The sequence below is a fragment of the Kryptolebias marmoratus genome, linkage group LG11, assembly GCF_001649575.2.
Source record: "Kryptolebias marmoratus isolate JLee-2015 linkage group LG11, ASM164957v2, whole genome shotgun sequence".
NCBI lineage: Eukaryota > Metazoa > Chordata > Actinopteri > Cyprinodontiformes > Rivulidae > Kryptolebias > Kryptolebias marmoratus.
The window spans coordinates 15,126,406-15,148,442 of record NC_051440.1 but is presented as its reverse complement, the minus strand read 5'-3'; the positions used below and the strand labels follow the sequence as shown (position 1 = coordinate 15,148,442).

The following is a 22,037-nucleotide window of genomic DNA, read 5'->3' as shown; positions in this document are numbered from 1 at the left end:
TCATAAAATAAGCTTTCATAATTTTGTCATCACAAAACATTTTTGCAATGTACAGTTTTTATTTTAATACTTTGAGCACATTTACCTGCTTTTAAATACACGATTTATATTTAAAATTTAGAATTTTAACTGTAAAACATGCACTTTTATCATGTTTTATCATTATTTGCACACAATTTTTCCAGCGTTTTCGGTTGCAAATAGACAAACGAACTATTCAGTTGTCATAGCAACTATTATTAAGACGCTGGTCCGTCCCCGAAATCCGTCCGCCTTTCGTTCCGCTGCCAAAGTTGACCGTAGTGAAACAAGAGTGTTGGCTTAGCAGGTGTTACGAATTACCTGAACCTTTCTCCCCAACGCGACACGTGGGGGGGGAAGTTTCCAAAATCAGATGGTCCTCTCTGTGTTTATGTCGGTGATAAAATGTGAACAAGTGGTAACCTACTGGCTGAACACGAGGACGGTCAGACAGCGTCAACAGCTCCGCGTTAACGCCTGAGCAAACTTCGAAGCAAATTAGCTCGGCGGGCGGAACAACTTGTTCTTACTCGTTCTGAGAATCATGGACGCCGTGGTAAAATTCACCAACCAAAGTCAAGGAAGAGACCGTATCTTCAGGTGAGTTTTGAAGCATATCTCTTTGTTATCAGTTAAAAAAAAAACAGTAAAAGACGAGCTCTCATTTACCTTCTTCCCTCTCAGAGCGACCCAGTATGCCTGTGCGCTGTCCGTGTATTTACTGCGAAACAGCTCAGGGAGAAAAGACCTGGTGGCCAAACTCAAACAGCTGGAAACTAACATGAGTTCTGGACGAAAGTGTGAGTAGAACTGTCGAGCAGGTGAAGAGGCATTTAAAGGGCTCGAAATGATCTTTTACCCATTTGGTTCAGCGCCGTGAACCTCCCATACGGTTACCAGGATGTGTATGTTTCTACTAAAAGTTTAATGTGTTTAAAAGCCCACCTGTCTTTGCTTGTTTTGTTTAATCCACAGACCAAAGACCCAGTTTGGGGCTTTGTAAGCGATTATAACTGAAAACCAAACTATTTTTGAAATAATGTTTTTGTTGCCACTTTCCCTCTGGCCTTACAACCTTTGGAACAGAGTATTGCTGTCTCTCTTAAATGGGAAAACAAACATTCCTACACTGAAATGATTCTTTATTTCAACGTATGAATGCAGAATTTTGTTACCAAATTGCCCCCTTTTAATGTCCAAGCATACAAAATTTATTAAAAAGTTGCCTTGTTTCAAGTTAATTTTATTTTATTTCGTAACAAAGTGAATTCCTTCCATTTTCCTTTTGGTTTTGTACATTTTAAACTAAAACCGAAACGACAGTCTGCAATTTACATTTGGTTTGAGTGCTGAAAACAAGTCAAAGCTTCTAAAAGATAGGTGTTATTAACATTTATTAACTTAAACTAATCTTTTACAACCTTCCTCTTTAAAAGGATGAACCATTAGGGGGGGCTAGGGTACAAAATGTCTCTTCAGACCACACGCTTTAATCATTTAAAAGTCAAATAAACCGTAATTGTTTTAGCATACGTAAGTAGATCTGCCTTTTAATAAAAATGTACGAAGTATCTTGTATAACCAGGTTATCTTGGAGCAGGAAGGCAGATAAATACTGATGAGTGGCTGAATTCCTGTGTTCTGCATGAATGAACAGATTTCTGTTGCATAACTCCCACAATTGTCTCCACGGTTACGATTAAACTCTAAAAGGATGAATGATGTACAGCAGTTATAAATACGCCTGTGTTGCAAGCAAATTTAATTGTCCGTTGGTGCCGAATTGGCACGCGGTGCCATTTATAAGTTGAGAACAATTTTTGCGACCTCTTGAAATCCGTCAGTGAGATTCAACGAGGCGTCGTTTTAGGTTTGGAGCCGCTGCGGTTTGTGGATTTGTTCTGTTTGCACGGACTTCGGCTGCAGCACTGATGACCCAAAGACTGGACTTAACAAATCACAAACAACCCCCACCCCCGGGGGGTAAATTGTTAAACGTTTTGAACTTTGACACAGATTGCCGGAGACACAGACAGACAGACAGACGGAGTCTCAAAGCGGAAAACAAAAGATCTTGTCGTTCTGAGTGCTGCTGCTGCAGCGGAGCCATTTAAAGCCCAGCGCCGGGCCACAGAGGACGCTGCCATTGATGCGCCGTTTAATTATCTCTGCTCTGCGTCAGAGCTGCAGACGCAAGGCCTCATTGCCTCGTCTGCCTGGCAGATAATTTCGGGAAAAAAGATTTACTTCTGAAACTCGTCTAATAATCTTGTTTAGTCTAGCTGAACTGTTTCCTGCGGATGAATATAGACTGCTGCTAAGATGTTTTCCCTCACATCTTGTTCCAAATTGACTCCTTTGGTTTCTGCCTCCTCTGTTAGTGTTCAGGCTGGGGAACGCAGCCCATTCCATCGTGGCCGCCAAGCGGAGCACGCGGCTCTCGGACCGAGTGCTGTGCCTGACCCTCACCGTGGCCAACTTCAGCCGGGGCCTCTACTTCCTCTGTGACAACATGCTTTGGGCCAGGAGCGTCGGCCTGATTCGCAACATCGACAAGGAGCGCTGGAGCTCCAACTCCTCCCGCTGCTACCTCTGCTCGCTGCTGCTGAACTTGGCCCGAGACGTTTACGTAGCTCTGCAGCTGATGGCGGAGAAAAAGAGGGACGAGAAGTTCAAGCGGAGGATGGGTCAGCATCTCGGCGAGAGTCCCCAAGTAGCCGAAGCCGTCATTCCCGAGCTGGATGCCTTCACTTTTCTGCTCTTGGAAACCCTGAAGTCCCACCCGGCTGTCGCTTTGGACTCCCTGAAAAACATCTGCGACTTGTTCATCCCCTTAGACAGGCTGGGGATCTACAAGACAAACGCAGGCGTGGTTGGGCTGTGTGGGCTGATGTCCTCCCTGCTCGGCATCATGACCCTGGCGTGGCCCGCTTTAAAGATGAAACCGTGATAACGAGGGTGGAGCTGGACCAAAGGTTAATCAGGACCGGACTCTCTCTTTAATCTGGGGAGTGTTGAGTTTAAGGGTTCAATGTTTGTCACATTTCAGAGACAACTTATAGAGAAATATGTTCTTTCTGTGGTAGAATACAGATTAAGTTTAAATCTTTTTTTTTTCACAAAATTTAGACAATCAAAGACGAGATCTTTATGCATTCCTGTCTCCTAAACCACCAGCACTTTCACAACTGACACTTTGCTACTGATATAAGAAAATATATATATTTTTTCCATCTCTTTGAAAACATTAAGAGTTCATCTGAGTGGTGGTTTTAAAGTCCGCTGCCTCTGCTGTTTAGCTGCTAAGAGTTTGGTTGATTCAAACGATAGGTGAATTAATAATCAGCTGTAAGGAGCTGTCAGAAGGGAGGAAAAACTATAACTTTTTTTCCTGACATCGAAAGCTCGAGCTGAACTTTGACTGTGAATATTCTGCTTTTACCTTCTTAGAAGAAAGGGAAGCTGAAGCTGTCCTCAAACCTGCAGACGGTGGTCTTTATTTGTGTATTGTTTAGAAACTGAATTCGCCGTCACATGTCAGCGTGATCCGGTTCGAAAGACTCGAAAGTGTGTGTGTTTTGTATTTGAAAGTCGTGTTTTTTGTGCCCCCGACCGCCGATCGGATAGTTTCAGAAACACAGCAGCCCTGCCCTCTAGAGGACACACACACGACACCTCGGTAAACTGAAGAGCTTTTATTTTTCCGACTTCAGAGACAATAATACACTTCTTGTTTTCGAAAAGCTTTTCTCGCGACGATGACTCGATGGATCACCGGCCGACAGAAATATGCAAAAATACAATATATTACGGTTCCCTTTCACAATACTTTAGTTTTTACTGCGAAAAAGAATGAACAAACTATGCATAATGACTCCCCTCGAAAAAAAAAAAAAGCACAAAAACACACATAAAGCAATAAATAAAAAGTAAAGAAAACGCAAAATAAATTGGAGACGAAAGGCTTGATTTCACATTTCCACTGGTGGCTCGTTTTTCCAGTACCAACAAAGCATTTAAACCTTTGAATAAAAACTGTGGAAGCAGTTTAAACTGGAATTTGAAATTAAATTCAGACTATTATAGAAAAAATGCACATGTAAGCACATAACTAGCATTTAATTGGTGTCAAAGGAAAATTTTTAATTCTACAAGACAATTTTTTTAATCACCGGAGCTATGATTTCATTAAACATGTTGGTGCCAGGAGAGGTTTTATTCTAAAAAGGTAAGAAAGTACTTTTTTAGGAAGTGGCGACAGTGTTAAACTACTGAATGCTGTTGGCCCAAAGTTGTTTTTTAAATTTTTATTCCCAGTAAACTAATAATGGTTGTGATGAATCGCTGCTTTCTGAATGAAAAAGGCACCTTCAGTAATTTGCTCCTGCGACTGCACAAATAAAATAAAGAAGAAAAAAAAACACTTAAAAGCCATTTGATCACAGGTGAAGCACTTTTTAAACAAACAGGTACATTTATCTCACTCACACGGTGATAATTGAGCTTTTTTCTCTCCTCAGGAAGTGTCACAAATGATATTTCGAAGTAAATGCGAAGCTTGTTTTTACCTTCGAGGGCTCGCGGTGGAAACTGTGTTTTGTCTTCATTATTTATGTTGATCAAATGTTTCAGGACCTTCTTGTTTTATATGATAAACTATGCAAAACGCTGATAAACTATAGATATTTAAATAAACCGTGTGTTCTTGTCTTTTTAATTACACCAGGAGTTTTTTTTTTTTTTTTTTTTTTTAAAATAGTACCAGAACAAAACACACCTGTATAAGTTCGTTTTCTGACATTTATGCATAAAAGGACACTTTTTAAAATAAATCAATATACAACGATTTGTTCTGAGGAAAGATCTAATAAGCTGAATATTTGTTTTATTTTTTGGCACACAAGAGCTTTTAATAAAATTGAGTGCTTGGCCCTGGTAAACACCTCGAGTTTTCATCTCTCCAGTGGTTCGTGCTAATAAATATTTGTTAAACACACATGCGCTACGACGGAGCAACTAACTGCTTTAAAATCCTTCAAACACACCAGAGATATGAGGATAGAAATGTGGTTTTGACTGAAAAATATCTGCCGGTAAATTAAGTGTTTTGTACATAAAACTGATCAGGAAAAGAAAAAAAAAAAGCGCTTTTCTTATGTAGAGTCGTGCAAAGATTCTGCTTTTTGATAGTGGTGCCAGGTAAAAACCAGACCGTCAATTAAATTCCTGTACAGTTCCATGATTATCAGACAGAAAGAAGACGACAACTTGAACAAAATCAAACGTGTGGCCATAAAAAAAACAAAACAAGAACGACACCGATAAGACGAGTTCTGCACGACGACGACGAAGAACGGTGAAAATCTTCAACAGACTGCAGGACAGAAATGATCCGAGTACGCCTTTTACTACAAGGGGGGAAATTTGGAGCATTTTAGGGACAAAGGAAATGTCTGACACGCCGTACGTGTCGAGGCGAACCTCAGCTTCGTGCTTCCGTTTGAAGCCATTGTTAAGACGCGAGTTGCTCAGAGAAAACCTGGACTAAAACTTTAACTCGGCATCGGGGCCGTGGCTCAGGAGGGGGATAAAATTACAGGCTGTGGTTAAACACGTGTACCTGTCTTTGACTGAAAAAGCCCCCCCCCCCCTCACTTCCCACCGTTTGTCGAAGGCATTTCTTTCACATTCAGCTGAATAACATCAAAATGTTTCCTGAAGTGAAACCCCCTCATTAAAGGCTCTAACCTCAGTAATATCAGTGTAAGAAAATATGATTTCCAACATAAATACCCTGTAAGCTTTTCAAACTTCATGCACATTGGAAAACTTGTAGTCATTCACCTACAGTGTAAACGCAGCATGATTTCCATCACAGTAAACCTGTCACTAAGACTTGAGATGAATATGATGATGGGGGTTATTTTTCTCCCCTCCCCCATAATAAAAAAAGGCAGTTTGCGGTGCTGTAGGCTACATTTGAGTAAAAGTGACTCTAAACTGTCTTAAAACCAGAGTTACAGCTCGATGAAGTGGCATTTTGTGGCAAAAAAGGACAACAGCGAACAGCTACACGATATTCCTGCTGATTAAAGCTCTAAATCGGGCTGCACGATATGTCGGAGCGTCAACAGCTGAGGAGTGAAAATCCTGGGAACCTTCAATGGGAATTAACTGGAATTTTTGTGGGAACAAACCTGGAATTTAAAATACTGAAGGTGGGATTTTAAACACAGTGGGGGGAAAAATGCGTTTTAAGCTCAACTTTCGACTAAAACAACCAGATTTCATCAATGCAACGTGCGATATGAGTTACCACACCCTAAAAATAAGAACACTTGGACACGTAGGGACAGATGGAAGTCGTAACATAAAAACGGTTTGTTGTGAAAAGTAATTTACTGAAACTCAGTTTGGTTTTATGTCGATAAAATGACAAATAAAGCCGAAGTATTTATCAAATCGCATTTAAATAAATAGTTTTGTTCAGAGTTGGTGAATAAATTTAGAAAAGGATTACAGCAACAACAAAAACAAGAACTTTCAAATGTTTAAGATCCATTGTTCTCTAAAGATTTGACAGTGAAGCCATCATATACAAACTAGATCAATAAATTAGTTACTTTCATAAGCTTTGGGCCAAACCCATTACTTGCCTATGACAATAAAATGCTTATAATTCTGTTTAAATATGATACAGTCTGTTTAAATTCCCCCCCAGTTTCCAGGTAATTCCCATAAATCACCATAATTCCAATGGAAAGTTTCCAAAATCCTCCCAGCCTAACTTCCCATGGACAGTTTCTGGGATTTTTCCGCCCCCAGTCACGGCTGACGTCACAATATTCCCCAATAATATGGGAGTCGAGTGTTTTCCTAACATCGTGCAGCTCCAGTTCTAAACTACAGACTCTGTTTTACGTCAGATCAGGTCTAAACATGGATTCTGTGGGGACGACAAATTTTGTCTTACAAAGATAAAAAATGAATTTATTAGTTTAAATCTAGTTCAAATAGCCTCATATAGCACTGTTAAATGACACAATTTCATTGCTGTCAATATGTGATCTTATTGTAAGAAATTACTTTTTGATGCAACTAAATGTATCGTTTTTTTTTTTTTTTTTTTTATCTGCAAGAAGCAAATACACAAAACTTTTGTATTTAAATATAAAGTCTTTAGTATAATCCCTAAGGTTGATTGTACCATCACTTCAATACTTAATAAACACTTTTCCGTTTAAAGGCATTAAAGGATATTGTTTTAAAAATGATGCGGTTTTGGCAGGAAGAATCACGTCCGACTATTTTACAGCAGAACAGAATCCAGCTATAAACAGTTCTGGAAAGCGCAGATTTAAAGGGTAACATTTGATCACGAGTAGGTGGTCTTAGCCCACTTTAAAAAAAAGAAAAAGAAGAAGAAGAAGAACCTTGCTCCTTGATTCCGTTAACACTCCGAGGAGTAAAGTGAATAGTGTCTCAGCAACTTCTGGACCCAGCTGGGCAGTCCTTGGGTCCACTTTAGAGTCTTTTGGTCCAGTTTGGTCCCGCCCCGTGGAGGGCCAGAGGGCGGCCACTAGGACCGCCCCTGCGCTCGGTCGTAGTCTGTGATCAGGCCTTTGATATGCGACAGTTTGCTGTGGAGGTACTCGCACCGTTTCTTCTCTTCTCGATACCCGGGAAACTTCTAGAGGAGAAAAAAAAAAAAAAAAAAAAAAGGAAGTAAAACAAAAATCCAAAGCTGTTTGAGTGAAGGACGTTACGATGAAACGCATGTGGTACGGTTGCCTCGTTTTAACGAGGTAGCTCAGATCCTGTGAAGCTGGGAACAATTATTATCGTACCTGCTGTAAATAGCTTTTATTTGGACGGGATTGATGAGCTAACGGCTAGTCCGAGCACGGCTAATGTGGACTGCTGCCGTCTTCAACAAAATCCAGCCTCAAAGAAATTATGGTTTTTTAAACTTTTTGCATTGCTGATAATTTTTAGACATTTACAAAGCATTTCATGCGCATTTGTAAGCGCAAACAGTGGCGGCGGCAGCTAGCTGTAACACCTCCATTTCAGCCTGGGGCACTTCTGGCAGAAATACCAAGATTTCTGCTGGAATAACTGAGTAATGCAACAGGGAGGGCAACGTTCTTTGGATTGGAGCTGTTTTAAGCTCAGACTAGCTGTTAGCTCATCAGTCTGGTAAAAATCAGCCGTTTCTGCAACCGGAAGTCCTTCAGAAAGCGATACGATGAGAAATTAATTGCTCATAATCTTTATCCAGAATGACATTTATTAATCTGAACAATCCTTTTCTTGTTGCAAATGAAATTTACTAAACTAGACGAGCACTTGAGAACTTGTTTGTTTCAAGTTCAAAACAAGCCTTTTAGGAGATAAAAAAATTAAAATGAAGTACTGCTGAATCGTGGCGAGCAGGCCACAGTATCCATCATAGTGGAGTTGAGTTATTTAGTATTTTTTCAAACCAGTTACCCATCGTTTACTACTTCATGTACAGAGAACATTTAAATATGCAGTAATCTCAATAGTTGCATGAGGCTGAGTGACAAATGAAAAATGGGAGAAAATTTCAAGAATTCTTACTTTCTTATACTTTCTGTACTTCTGCTGTATCTGTTCCTCCATGAGCTGGAAAACACACACACACAAAAAACAAACCAAAATAAAGTGTGATTGTGCTGAGTATTTGCTCCATTGTTTTTCTTTAAAGTTTTGCTGAACGGAGTAGCCGCAGCAGCGGCACAGACGGTACCTTGTACTCTCGCGTTCCCGGGGACAGAGTGTTGATCTTTGAGCCCAACTGAACAAACATCTCAGTGATCGCTCCGATTCGGTCATGAAGAGCTCTGTATTCGTCGTACTCGGCACAGAAGTCATCGTTGTACTGTTTGCGCTGCTCCAGTGACGTTATGGCGCTGTATTTTCTGCAAGAGGGGGAAAAAAAAAACAAAACATTGCCCTCTTAATATTTTTTTGGGAAAAAATTTGTAGAAGCCGAGCAGTTTCCCCAGTTTCCCCACTAGATGGCAGTACACTTTGGCAGATAGGAAGAGTTTCACATCCCTGTCAACAACATGATGTGTTGACCAGATGTAAGACATAAGATCTTTTGTTTTTAAAGTTGTTCCTTTGACTTCGCTCTGTTTAGATGAATATTTTAAACCAAACCTTTACCCCAAGTGACATTGGTTCCCCCCCCAACAGTGGGAAACTTAAAACTCCTCAGTGATGGATCACATCCACAACCACTGATCTGGACCCTTTTTATATATATAATGACAGTTTATACAATTTTCTCCCTGAATGTGGGAATGTGATGCAAATATTTAATCTTACATTAAATAGTCGGGCAGTTCCTCTGCGGAGGTTCGATCGACAGGTGTTTTCTCTCCGCTGTGGTCCGTAGCTGGCAGAGACACACACACAGATATCGGGGAAAAGATTAATACACGCGTGCGATAATGCGTCAGTCGTATCAAGGCTGGGTGAGCCGTTTGAACAGTCTCTGATGATAAGAGAGCCGATCCAAGGTGCGCTGTGACGTCTGCGGCGAAGAGCAGGAGGTAAAGCTGCCTGCTGACTCGCTGGACCATAGGTCACCCAGCTGTGCTCCAGTCAATCATCAACAGGCGAGAGGCTCATACTGTCACACTTCTAAATCTGGAGGCGTTTACAGGCCATGCACAGATAACATCAACCGTATGACAACATATGGAATGAAGTCGGATTAAATCTTAAAAACACAACATTTACCTTTGAGGTTTTCTTGGTTCTGCTTCAGGTCTGGACTGGTCTCTATCCAGTCTGGCTTTAAGCGATCTCGCTCCTTGTCTTTGTGTTTTTTGGACTTTTTCTTTTTATGCTGACCGTTGGCGAGCGGCTGCTCCGCACATCTGGAGGGGTCACTGGGTGGGGACTTGGGGCTGGGACAAGTGGGCGCCGGCTCCGTCCTCTCGAGTTTGGAAAAGGCGGGCGGCGCGCCGAGTTTGTGTGGCGAGTACAGACCATTGGGGCTTCCCTGAAGACGGCCGCTGGTTTTGTCGAACTCCGATTTGATCTCCACGCAGGTGTTTTCGTGACTGAAGGAGCTGCGGGCCCCGTTGGGGCCGCAGTCTGGACGGGAGGGGGACTGCAGGGGCAAACGGTCTCCTGACAGCTTTTGTTTTTTGGGGGTCTGGATGTTGGAGGGGTCCAAAGTCAGTGGGCGCTTCTGGAACAAAGAGAAGAAAAGCGGTATGTTCATTAATGCTCACTTTCTTGTAAAGAGGTGTGAAAAATCCTACAAACACCGAATTAAGTTCTTTTAAAATGTTATAAAATAAACTGACAAGGAAATTTAAGGTTAAATTTACTCTACAAAATGTTCAAACGGTCCAAATCTGAGGCACGAGGCTCCGATTGCCACACGTGAATGCTGGCGTGCTGAGAAAATGATTATTTTGGGGGGAAATCGGCAGCATGGGAGTGATTAGCTGCAGCTAATAAAAGCTCGAGAAAGCGGTGATGGGGCACGAGGGCAGGAAGGACAGAAAAGAGTTACAACAGAACCAATCATACAACCAGCGTGACGAAAAGCAAAGTGAGCAGAGTGGAAGTTTCTTGGAGAGAGCGGCATCACGACAGACTTGGGAGAACGTGTGACGGGGAAAATGGCACCTCTCCCTCGAAAAGAACCAGGTGAGAAAAACCAATAAAATCTCCAAGAAGGAGGTGGTCTGAGCTTGGCCCACCGCTTAGCTTGTTTCTGCATCTGTATTCTGTTTTACTGTAAACGACGTAAGATCCTGATCTGAGCAAGAACCCAAATATGTTTATTTCCCCACAACGGCGGACCTGTCGTTTCATTCCAGTAAGAGCCGTATATACATTCCAGCTACTTGTGTGATTACATGCAGATAAAACAAAGCCGACGGCGGGTTGTGTTCATGACGAAGACGAAACACCCGGTCCGCGACCTTGAAGGGGAAAGAATAGAGGAAGTAGAAAATGTGCAGCTTGAATAATTACCGCTGAGAGATTCTTGGCAGGACTGAGTCGTGACGGAGAGTCACTAAGAGTTTTGTGGAATGAATGGTTGGACTGCGGGCTCCTCAGCTGGCTACTGTGGAGCGGCTGAAGTTTCCTGGGGAAAGATTTAGAGGACAGCACCTTCAGTTAGACAGTGACTTTAAAAAGGTAAATGACCCGTATGGCCAAACAGGAAGAGGCAGAACGTCGGCCGCCTGGTTGGCAGATCTGCGTGCAACAGGATGAGCAAATTCGATTGCGAAAAAAAAAAAAAAAAATAGGAGGTAGAAGTTTTTCCTTCTTTTTTTTCCCCCCGCAGAAAAGAAATAATCAGCGAACTGATGCGACTCAGTAAAAACAATTCACGGCAGCCGACCTCTAATGAGCGCAGGTTACTGGCATGAACAATAGCAGCAGATTTCTTCGCTGCGCGGCCAAACCCAGTTTTCTGGTAATCTGCTTCCTACAGCTCCTTCCTCAAACAGATGCCATTACAGAAAGTCACTGCCTGCTGTGAACTTGTGCAACTCTTTTAATTATATTAACGGTAATAATGAACCATCAAACACTAACTCGCAGCACTGACGGAAGTCTCCAAAAATAACACATCAAAAGGAGTAAATTAAAGAAAGAACCAGAAGAAGGATCTTTGTAGTTTTAAGCGTTTCCTGGCGATCGCTGCTTTATTGTATTTGGCAAATAATTGGATGAGTACAGTTGTGAGCTTTTTGCACTCAACATGGGGTGGAGCAATCTGCCAGCAGGACTTGTACTTTTTTCCAAAATTGTTGTGAAGCATGTGGCTTCCATGCTTACTGGCAGGCAGGAGAATCCTACGAGGCTGGGAAGGTCACGCTGAAAAGCTCGGCCTTGCAACTCTTGCCATTTGGCAACGTAGCGCAGGGGGAAAAAAAAAAAAGAAAAAAAATTTCCTCCTGCTTTGGTGTGTCAATTAGGAGACTCGGGAGTGAAAAGCAGCACTCCTGAAGTGGATCTGCTTTAAAACAATCCCGGCGTTGTTCCAAATGAATAAATTGTTCTTTTGTGTTAACGTTGTCGTCTTTGAACAAGCTACTTCTTAAAAAGGTAGATGAGCTGAGAGTTAGATAAAAATGTGTGTAAAAACTTTCTTACTAATGTCAATAAAAAGACGGGACGCCACCTTGTTTTTTTCTTTGCAGAATTAAGTAAAAAAATTTTTTTTTGGACTGGACTGAGAAGCTAATGGCTGGTGGATTGCTGCTGCATTAGAACACCTCCAATTTAATAATAATAAAAAACAATTCATTGAGTTTAAGGTGAACTTCAATATATACACCTTTACAGTTTCAGTAATTCATTTTAAAATTGCAAAATCTTGGCTTCAGTCGGGCTAATTGTTACCTCATCAGTCTGGTCAGAATTAAACCTTTCCTCCAAACTGAAGTTGTTCACATTTATCTTATTTAATTAAAAAAAGGGTATAGTTCAGGCCTTTAGAAGTGAGGTTTGGTGGAAAAGGTTTTAGCAATGTGAAGTTATAAACTTCTGAGAGGCTATTTGGTCGTCGTTGCTCTCGAATCTTATCGTTAAGCAAGTTAGCCAGTTGGAGGAAACAAACTTGTCATCTCAGGTGCAGAAAAAACAAACTATATGGAAATATATTACTTAAAACACTGCTTATAACAAATATTTTTTAAAAAGAATGCACAGAAACTTCTTTTAACATCTAAATTCTTTCGATGGAGGGTAAAAAAAAAAAAAAAGGTTATTTGGAAATCTGACTGAACTCTTACCTTATCAGGAGCCTGTTGATGAGCTGCTTCTCCTCCTCCAGGTATCCAGGCCAGTCTCTCTGGACATGTCTGTAGAGCTCATCCTTCAGAGAATAACTGTGGTCTTTAGGATTCTGTTTACCAACCTGGAAAAAACCCAACAGGTCCACCAAACGTTACAAATTCAACAGGAAATGCCACAGCAGAAAAAAAAAAAACAAGCACCAAAATCCTGCATTATTTATTTTTTCCCTTTACTGACACGGTGGCTCTATACAGTTCTGTCAATAGCTAAAAATTCCCCCCTGCCAAACTACCAACCATTTATGCAAATGTGGCCAAAAAAAAAAATAAATAAATAAACAACTTTCAGTTCTGTGAGCAGTCAGATCCCAGCTGGAGTCACCCCACCCCTCTCCTGTCAAAACACAATCTTCTCATCCGAAGATAATTGAAGCACAGCCCTAATTACAGTTACCAGTGATTGCACAAGCTCCCACTTCATGATTGCAGTGGGACACTCAAACGTTGTGAACACAGGAAACAGGCTTAAAATACGCTCAAACAGAGCTTACCTTTTTCACAGCAGAGTATGTAGCTGTGCGTTATTCGGCCGATCCCTCGGAGCAGGACCAAACTAAATTACATCACTCCGTGTTTTTAGCCTTTTCGGCTGCTCTCTTCTGCAGGGGTCGCCACAGCGAGCGAACTCGCATCAAGAATTTGTTTTATGCTGGATGCCCTTCCTAACCCAACCTGGGCTCGAACCCGCAGCCTCAGGATTACGAGACGCAACACTGACCACTGAACCACCGCAGCACTAAACTAGTTAGCGAATGATTTGTGTTTAGATTTTCAGCTAAATTTGAATTTACCTAATTTTATTTATTACTAACTGCATAATAGAGGTCTTTTTAAAAAAAAATCAGCTGGTAATGCGTCTGCAGGCTCCCACCTCGTCCAGAACCGAAGCCAGGTCAGCCTTGTCCTTTGGACTGGCCCGCTCCCTCTCCAGCCACAGGAGCACCTCGGGTTTTCTGTAGGGCTTTAGGGCCAGGAGGTGGATGATGCGGTCCCTTAAGGGCCGATGTGCCACGGGGCTGGGGAGCAGGGTGCGCTTGTTGCTGGGGGAGAGCTTGTTACTGCCGTCCGAGCCCGATGCCACGCCTGGCTTCCTCTGGACCTTCACACATTTGCCTAAAATCAAAAAGGGGGGAGAGAGAGAGAGTTTTAACTTGAGGCAAGATAATTTGACGCGAAGAATCAAGAAGTTTAAACAATTGTAATTATCGCCTGCCATCAAAAGGGGAACAACAATGTAAATGTCTCCATCTTTGTTTGCCTGTGTGACTGTTAGCAAAATATCTCATAAACCACTTGATGGATTTTAATGAAATATTTACTAAGTAATCAGTTAATATACATCTACAGCTGATTAACTTTTGGAGCCAATCTAATTCAAAGTGGCCACAGCAGCCAACTAACATTAGAAAACACAAAGATTTATATTCTTCGCTCAGTGTCACAGTTATCTTCCTAGAATTCGGTGTGGTTGTAGCTGGGACCGATCCCCAACACATATTCTGTGCTGGGAGGTGGTGGGCGATACGCATCCCCTCCGAGGATTACTACTTTCATTGTAGGCCGTTTTTTAAAAGCCACTAAGTACCTCTTCTGTGCTGAACTAGACAAAAGCAGAGAGCTTTAAACAGGATTTGCATGCACTGAACGTCTCCTGTAAAAGCACGGCCGCATATCATTCCAAATCCAGTCCTCGGGGCAGATATACAAATAGCCCCGTAATTTCGAAAGACAGGCCTACACATGAGCTGCAGCGAGACAATGCGAGTTATTATTATTAGAATATCGCTTTCTTGTCGTGCAGGCAACTTCATGCAAGCGCTGCCGATAAGACTGCAACTGCGGCTCGATTCGAAAGGGCAACGTATGTGGCCGAACGCCACGGGCACGTGCACGCACGCATTCCTCGCCGTCGGTGCGCCGAGGCCGGGCGGGCGGCTGCCGCTTGTGCAACAAAGTCGCGGCAGGCCGGCGCGCTCTTATGCAAACAGAAGAGTGGAGAAACTGAAGCCGCCGTCTTCCTGTTGCAGAACCGATTTCAGCTGGACCTGGCCTGCCAGCTCGTACGAACGCCTGCAGGCGTAATCTCCGAACCTGATTTTGAGCAGAGGTAATCTTGCAGCGAGACAACCTGTACTGCAACATTTCAGACATGCAGAGACTGGAGCCATTATTTCACAGTCATAAACTAAAGCTGCTCGAGGGTATTTTTAACAGTATGAACCAAGTCACTGTGGTACTTTCCAGCCCGACCTACAATAACTGTTGTGATTTACGGGATTTTTTTGTTTGTTTGTTTGTTTTATGAGTAATGGATGAACATTTAATGCGACACCTGTTAGCAGCAGCGCATCGATTCTGTAGAGGAGCGGTTTTCACGTTCGTCAAAAACTCATCGGACATTCCCAGCGCCAGGTGTGTGCAAATTTATTCGGCCTGGTCGCCAGCTCCTTCTTTCCTGCTGAATTCAACCAAACTTTAAATCACACGTGATTATCCAAATCGTGGACGGTTTTCTCTCGTGCAGCCTGTAATTGCGAGTTAGCGCGGAGACATTTTTATTTTATTTTTTTTCTGATAAGTATATCATTACTGTACCATAAAAAGATGGAAAGTTACCACAAAACAACTGTGCTCTCTCCACAGCATGTGGCTCGTACTGTGAGCCATGACCCATTTTTAAAAAAATTTTTTCCCTCCCTTGAGAAGAAGTCTCAAATATTTACGTGCATGAGAAGACATGTTTGAATAAAAGACAAAACTCTGTAACTTTCAGCATCTGACCAGGAATTCTCATGTCTTTTCAAACATTTTCTTTTTTTTTGTTGAATGCATTTTTTAAAACCTCAGGGAGACTTGAACTGCATCAAAGCAAGGCATGTAATGGGTAGCAGCTGGCTTTTAGACCCCCTCTAAAGATTATGTTGCAATGGCTTTTTTAGACTAAATGTTCCCTTTAATAGATATAACCAATTAGCCATGAGACATATATATCAATATGTCATTAAACGTCAGATCATTTATACAGATTGAGCACTAAGTTTTTATTGCATTGTGGTTAAAACAATGGCTCCAGATAGGAGAAAGCAGTGAGTAAATAGATTTAATTGTAAAATGAAGATCCTGCAGATGGGACGGAGATCGCTCCAGGTTGAATTATCCCACAAAGTTACTAGTAGGTTTTACTTTCTTTTCTTTTCTTTTTTCTTTAAACAAACTGAAACTATTTAATTTTCAGTCTGTGCAATTACAGTTTTGCCAAAACCTGATCAGCGTGAGACCTGTCTGGGCAGACTTCTGGCAAATTCAGTCACGTTGGCGATGCTGGCAGGCGAGCTGACGACTTTGCCGAAGCAATCTGGTAAAAAAAAAAAAAAAAGCAACACTGCATGCCATAAAGCTACTGCTTGCTCGGACACGAACAGTTGCAATAAAAGTATTTAATCAGTTATGAGATGACTTCCATTCCATAAGGTTATTCGTCAGCAGGAGAAAATTGAAGAGACAGTAGTTCAGGAAGCTTCCCAAACATGGAAAACTTTCCCATTTAGCTGCACTTAATATGCTTGAAGGTTATATAAAAAAAACACCTTCAGGTAACAGCTTACTTGGGCCTGGTTTGATCTCGATGGCCGTGCGGCTCCAGATGTCCTTCTCCACCTGAGACATGCGCTCCCGGGTCGTCTGGTACGAATCATCCGTGGCGCAGACTGTAATCTTGTCCTGAATGCTGCCCTGGCTCTCCAGGTGATCCCTGCCCTCCCTGTGTACGAGAGGAAGACTTTTGAGCGGGCCCAATATTTATCTGCAACAACACCAGGAGTTCTTCTGTCGCGTCACATCTCGCCTGACAGAACAGGCTCTGTGACCACGTGCTGTTTACGGTTCGGCTCTGAAGCCTGAAGGTAGCATCCAGACTAGCTGGGGACTCAAAACTCCAAGAAAACATACAATTTTTTTGGGTTGCAAGACACTCTGGAGACTCCCTTATGAATGCCGTTTGTCAACTCGCAGCAGCGCAGCGAATCCTACCTTAAGGCTAAATCCCATTTCACTCTTTCTCTTATATTACAGTAATTGTTGTGATTTACTGTGTTGTGGGAGAAAGTCAATCTTGTGTGAAGTTAAGACAAAGGAGCAGGATGTTCTAGTCCTTCAGTGCTAAGATTTTTCATGTGCACACTTCAAAACAAAAAAAGGGTATAACATGTACTTTTCCTCTGTTTAAAATAGTTTTTCTTGGCACAACAAGCAGTCTTGTCTACTTTGATGTATTCCCGTGTATTATGTTTGGGATTCTTGTCAATTATCTCTAACAAGAATGACAAATATAGTGTTGAATCTTTTGGTTTAAATATATTTTACCGTTTCAACAAACTTCAGAACGTCTAGCTTAGTGTATTTTGCTGTATTGCAACTGACATAATTGTATAAAAATATATGCAAAGTCTGCTGCAGGCTTGGTGACTTTTTACAGGCAATATATCTGCAAACTGACATCACATCTGTTTATATAAAAGTAATTAGTCATAACTGATGGCGTATCAGCTGTCCTATGGAGATGAGGAATATTTTAACCTCTACTATTTGTGACTTCAAACTATGGATAAGGGTAGAGGCAACGATAGGTAAATGGGATTTGGCGTAACGCTTTTACAAAGGAATCCAAGGTTAAAGACCTACTTTAATGTCATCTCCCAACCATCTCTTCGACATGACACAGCCACAAATACTATATATCTCTTCACTTGTGGTATGACAGCCTGTAAGTATTACTGTGGTTAAATATGGCCTGACATTGTCTATCGTTGTGAAGCTGAAGAGAGGGTCTGTGTTTGGGCAAGCCCCGTGGACTCAGACTGACACCAGGTTCGCTTCGAATTCCATTTGCGGTCGACGGTGGTAAAGATTTCTACGTGCCGCTTACCCTGAGACGTACTGGTGGATGCAGTCAAAGCTGGACTGGGGCTTGTCTTTGCTGTCGCTGGACAGGTAAAACGAGAAGACTTTGAATCCCTCTGGAGACTCGGGGGTCGGCGCTGGGATCTTCACGTACTACAGCAGGCAGATACAGAAACATAAAACACAGATTATGACGCTGTCAGATACATTACTGGGTGGTAAATTACATTTATATAATAAACGTCTAAAGACAAAACTACTAAGCATTAAGCCAGTTGTGTGAACAACAGCCATGACATGTTAATATTTAACCTTTTAACAGTTTACAGTGTTCTACGATACGCTTGAATTTATCTGCTAGCTTTGCTATTTTGAGTAGCGAGTTACATAAGAAGTGTGCTTTATCTCTCCCAGAAGCTGCCTGAACCAAATCAATGTAATCTTAAAAAAAAAAAAAAAACAGCAACAAGTAAAATGCGGATTGAAAGCCACGAGCACTGATTGGCTGATTTTACGCTTCTCTGTGCAATAAACATGACCTAAATATTCTGCCATGCGGGCAAGTCATTAAAGCTACATGGCACCTCCCAGGTCAAAGAAAGACGACCTATGGTCTAGCCATGACAGGATGCTGTCTGAAGGGCAAAACGCAACAAAAAAAAAGAAAAAAAAACAAAGAACGGCTTCTTCGCTTGGGTTTTCTAATTTATTCTGTCACTAACTGCCCATCACTCCCTCCCAGCAAACAAGCCAACAGCGCAAAGTCTATCTCTGTTAGGTAGCTGTTACATAAAATGACCTGAAAACCCACTTCCACTAAAAGGATAGTTCAACATAGCAAGTCATTAACCTCCAGGTAGTATGTCCTTTAAACTACATTGGGTAGTGGCTTTCCTCTACACTGCCTGCAGCTGCGCCTCAGTCTGAAAAAGGACAGTTTAGTGCTTTTGTCACTCGAGTGTCCCAGATTTAGATAAAGCAGCCAATTTTTTTTTCCCCCTTTTTTTTTTTTTAAAAAAAACCTCTACCTTTATTTATGGTACAACTCGTCCAAATCATACCCAAGCATGCATTCGTTTTAGTCGGGCGGACTTTAAACCTCCTTGTTAGCTAATGCTTGTAATTGATTGATTGGGAGCCTTGTGTTAGCAGCACAGTGCCCCTGGCAGATGTGACAGCCAGGACTTTAGCTGTCACAAATGCCCAGTCATGCAGCAAAGCCATAAGCAGTTTTTTTTTATACTCCCCCCCCCCCCCAAACACAGAACCAATGAACAGCCCCTTTCCTCGACACCCCTCCTCCTCTCCTAAAACCCAATACATGCCACTCACCCCACCCCCCATCCGCCTCCAGCGTTCCTTCATGTGCACAAGTCCACCCATGTCAACACAAAGCAGCCCACAAGGCTGGAGCCTCCTTGAGACACAGCTGACCATTAATTTCGACCTATTTATGTCGGCGAAGCAGGGTCGCGCGCACGTCTTCGGTGGCTTTCGTGCTAATTGGGAATGATCAACAAAACAAGGAAATAAATAAATTAAAGGGAGGCGAGGCGAGGCCCGTCCTCAAGAGTTCACTAAACCAGGTTTAAAATGAGAGTGGAGGCAAATACAGGCAGCGTGACGACATGAAAGTTTAGAGTCGCAATAGCGCCACCACGTCCCGTCTTTCAGTCCATGGCAGAGCCCCCCCCTCCCCTCCCTCCAGACATGCCTTGGATTTGCCTGTCACCCCGGTCCATGCCACCGTGCACACTTCACATTCTAATTCTAATCAATGTCACTCAGGTCAGACTGTTCAGAGGTCGTCGTCGTCCCCACCCCCCACTCCCACACTTTATTCACAGCTTCTTTTTTTTTTTTTCCAAGCTTCATAACCATATGTCATTTAACCCATTAGTTCCCAGCTCCTGATTCCTAAAGTAGAGCTCCTTTAGGTAGTCTCGGGATCGTGAGCGCAGCCCTAAAAAAGGGATGTATAACAACAGGAAAACACATGCCGAACTAAAAGGAAAGATATCGAACTACCTTTCAGTTAGAGAAAAAGGTTAGGTGGTTGTTAATTATCACAGTTGGAAAAGGCAAATGGGTTGTGGAGCTCCTAATCTGCTTTGGTTTTTAGTTTTGAGCCAATGGGAGATAATGATGATAACGCTTTTTGTTTGTATTTTTTAACAAATTTGACATTTTTCTTCACTTGTACTGGGTTTGCATTCAAACAGGACTGTACTGAGCTCACCCATAATCGGATTATATTGGAATGAATTGAACTGCATGTGACTTGGTTTGAACTGGAGGACTTTTATTGTGAAGTGGTGATAGATAAACTGAATCAAATTGCATTTATAAAAAGATATAAACTTGGACAAAAACATGTCATAACCTTAACTTACTGAGTTGTACTGCCAACTAAAAACTTAACCCTTTTTAAAAAAAATCTTACTTTAAAAACAAAACAAAAAACTATTCGGAATTAAATAAAAGATGCCCCATTTGTGCAAACAATACTCCATGAATTGCTTAAATAAATCTTAATCCAAATAGGATTTAAATTTTACTGTCAAAGTAAAGTCTTTTTTTGGTAGATAGGAAAAGTTTCTAGATTAAAAGTTATAATACCATGTTTTTACAATTAACCCCCCCCCCACACACACAATTTTCGTGCAATTACAGCTTTTTACGTTATCAGTCAGAAAATGTGAAATTATAATCTCGTTCCCTGGTCAGTCTGTTATTTGTGCTGCATACCAGCAGCCAACTCAGCAGATGTAGTGTAGTGTCAACAGCCAGACGTTTACCGATTACAACTATCAGCGCAGCAGAATACGCCAATTATCACAGTCAGCGTTTCATCGTCTCACCACCCGCCCTGATGGGATCAGCTTTGACTTGAGATGCATTTAATCAATGAGGCCTCATGTGCAAACAGGTTTGCTCTCCTGTAGGTCAAGCAGTAGGTGTGGATTTCCATAACGACACTGAGTCATGGGCATTTCCATAATGAAGCTTTACCTCTGATCCCCGGAGGGTGAATGAGTGTGTGTGTGTTGCCTTTTTGTCTCATTTAAGATAGAGCAGGCCTCATTCTAATCACGACACATGCAATAGTGAGGGTCAAGTATCCGACAAACGGCTGAGGCTGAACGTTAGCGGAGAAGCTGTCATCAGCCAGACTTTGTGGAATCGCGACATAAAATCGTCAACGAACAAACAAGAAAGAAACCCTTTTTTTATAATGACAAGCAAAGCACCGCAGCGAGCGAACTTTCACAGTAGATTTGGCAACCGTTTCACACAGGACGTCCCTCCTGACGCAACACCGGGCTCAAACCCGCAGCCTCAGGATCACGTGACTGCAGCACTGACCACCGATCCACCGCGGCCCCCCCGAGATAAGACTGAATGAATATTTGCCAATATCACTGAGAGAAATGAAGCTCGAGCGCCCGCAGGTCGAGCAGGAGTCACATGTGCACGTCACACACAGACGCTCAGGTTACAGCCTGCATGCACGTGTGGTAGAGCTGAGACAGCGCGTTTCATTCACGAGATATTCTGGTTCCTTAAAGTTTAAATTAAAAAAAAAAAAAAAAAGAATCTGTATTGTTTATAATTACTTCTCTTTAAAAAAAGTGACAGTGTTTTTTATAACCATATATTTTTTGCATTTTTTTCCCTGTCATAAAAGTTACTGATGATAAATAATTATCAATAATAAGTAATAAATCTGCTTTTTTCCTCCAGTTCAGAACGAAAGAAAGAATTCAACAAATTGCTCACATGCATTAAAGTATTCTAATTAATTATGATTCTTGAGACATTTAAGCTCAGGATTATCATTTAGAAAGAATCTTAATTGGGAATTACCCTGATCAGAATATATTATTAACTTGTGTCAGTTTAAAAAGACTCAGCAGCTTAATGTTAAACACTCACTGAGTGTTGTAATCCTCATTATTACGACACAAGTCTACTGTAGCAGTGGGACAGTTACAAGCAGAGCTACCAAATGGCAACCCTGGGCGCTTATTCTGTGCAGCGCCGCCCCCCTTCCTAAAAAGAGCGCCCGAGCTAAAACAATAACCGCCTCTGTGGCTGCAGCCCAACCACATCTGCTAATCTTGGCCTCGTGTATTTGGAGATGTCAAATACTTTCAAGCTGTTAGGTGTGAACTGGACTGGAACAGAAAACCCTGGCAGGGGTACATGGGGGGGGGGGTCTCAGCAGTTGAACAAGAACGGGGGGGGGGG

General features: G+C 42.0%; 3 protein-coding genes across 5 annotated transcripts in view; 2 read left to right on the top strand and 1 right to left on the bottom strand.

Annotated features, from left to right (window-relative positions):
- The first annotated feature begins 281 nt into the window (after window positions 1-281).
- pex11a (peroxisomal biogenesis factor 11 alpha) lies at window positions 282-5,090 on the top strand. Its single transcript, XM_017406071.3, has 3 exons — window positions 282-621; window positions 706-821; window positions 2,403-5,090. Exons 1-3 carry the CDS (start codon window positions 566-568, stop codon window positions 2,969-2,971), a joined length of 741 nt encoding a protein of 246 aa, XP_017261560.1. The 5' UTR covers window positions 282-565; the 3' UTR covers window positions 2,972-5,090.
- Window positions 4,751-22,037, bottom strand: part of LOC108230127 (RNA polymerase II elongation factor ELL) — a 26,100-nt gene continuing 8,813 nt past the window's right edge. Inside the window, exons 3-12 of the mRNA XM_017406070.3 lie at window positions 17,812-17,939; window positions 16,493-16,647; window positions 13,759-14,000; window positions 12,825-12,949; window positions 11,050-11,164; window positions 9,796-10,252; window positions 9,379-9,448; window positions 8,795-8,966; window positions 8,626-8,670; window positions 4,751-7,711 (exon numbers count right to left, since the gene is read on the bottom strand). Coding sequence (XP_017261559.1) covers window positions 7,601-7,711; window positions 8,626-8,670; window positions 8,795-8,966; window positions 9,379-9,448; window positions 9,796-10,252; window positions 11,050-11,164; window positions 12,825-12,949; window positions 13,759-14,000; window positions 16,493-16,647; window positions 17,812-17,939 — 1,620 coding nt within the window. The 3' untranslated portion in view covers window positions 4,751-7,600. The remainder of the gene's footprint in view (window positions 7,712-8,625; window positions 8,671-8,794; window positions 8,967-9,378; window positions 9,449-9,795; window positions 10,253-11,049; window positions 11,165-12,824; window positions 12,950-13,758; window positions 14,001-16,492; window positions 16,648-17,811; window positions 17,940-22,037) is intronic.
- Window positions 10,584-22,037, top strand: part of fkbp16 (FKBP prolyl isomerase 16) — a 53,279-nt gene continuing 41,825 nt past the window's right edge. For 2 of the 3 annotated variants that reach the window (XM_037978471.1, XM_017406247.3), the window contains exon 1: window positions 10,584-10,719. The gene's annotated coding sequence lies outside the window, so the exon portion shown is untranslated. The remainder of the gene's footprint in view (window positions 10,720-22,037) is intronic. The other variant, XM_037978470.1, reaches the window with a different exon arrangement.

Excerpts from the sequence above, each read along its gene's own strand:
- pex11a (XM_017406071.3), top strand. The coding sequence starts at position 566 with ATGGACGCCGTGGTAAAATTCACCAACCAAAGTCAAGGAAGAGACCGT. Across the intron at positions 622-705 it reads GGAAGAGACCGTATCTTCAG|AGCGACCCAGTATGCCTGTG; the intron begins GTGAGTTTTGAA and ends CTTCCCTCTCAG. Across the intron at positions 822-2,402 it reads CATGAGTTCTGGACGAAAGT|TGTTCAGGCTGGGGAACGCA; the intron begins GTGAGTAGAACT and ends CTCCTCTGTTAG.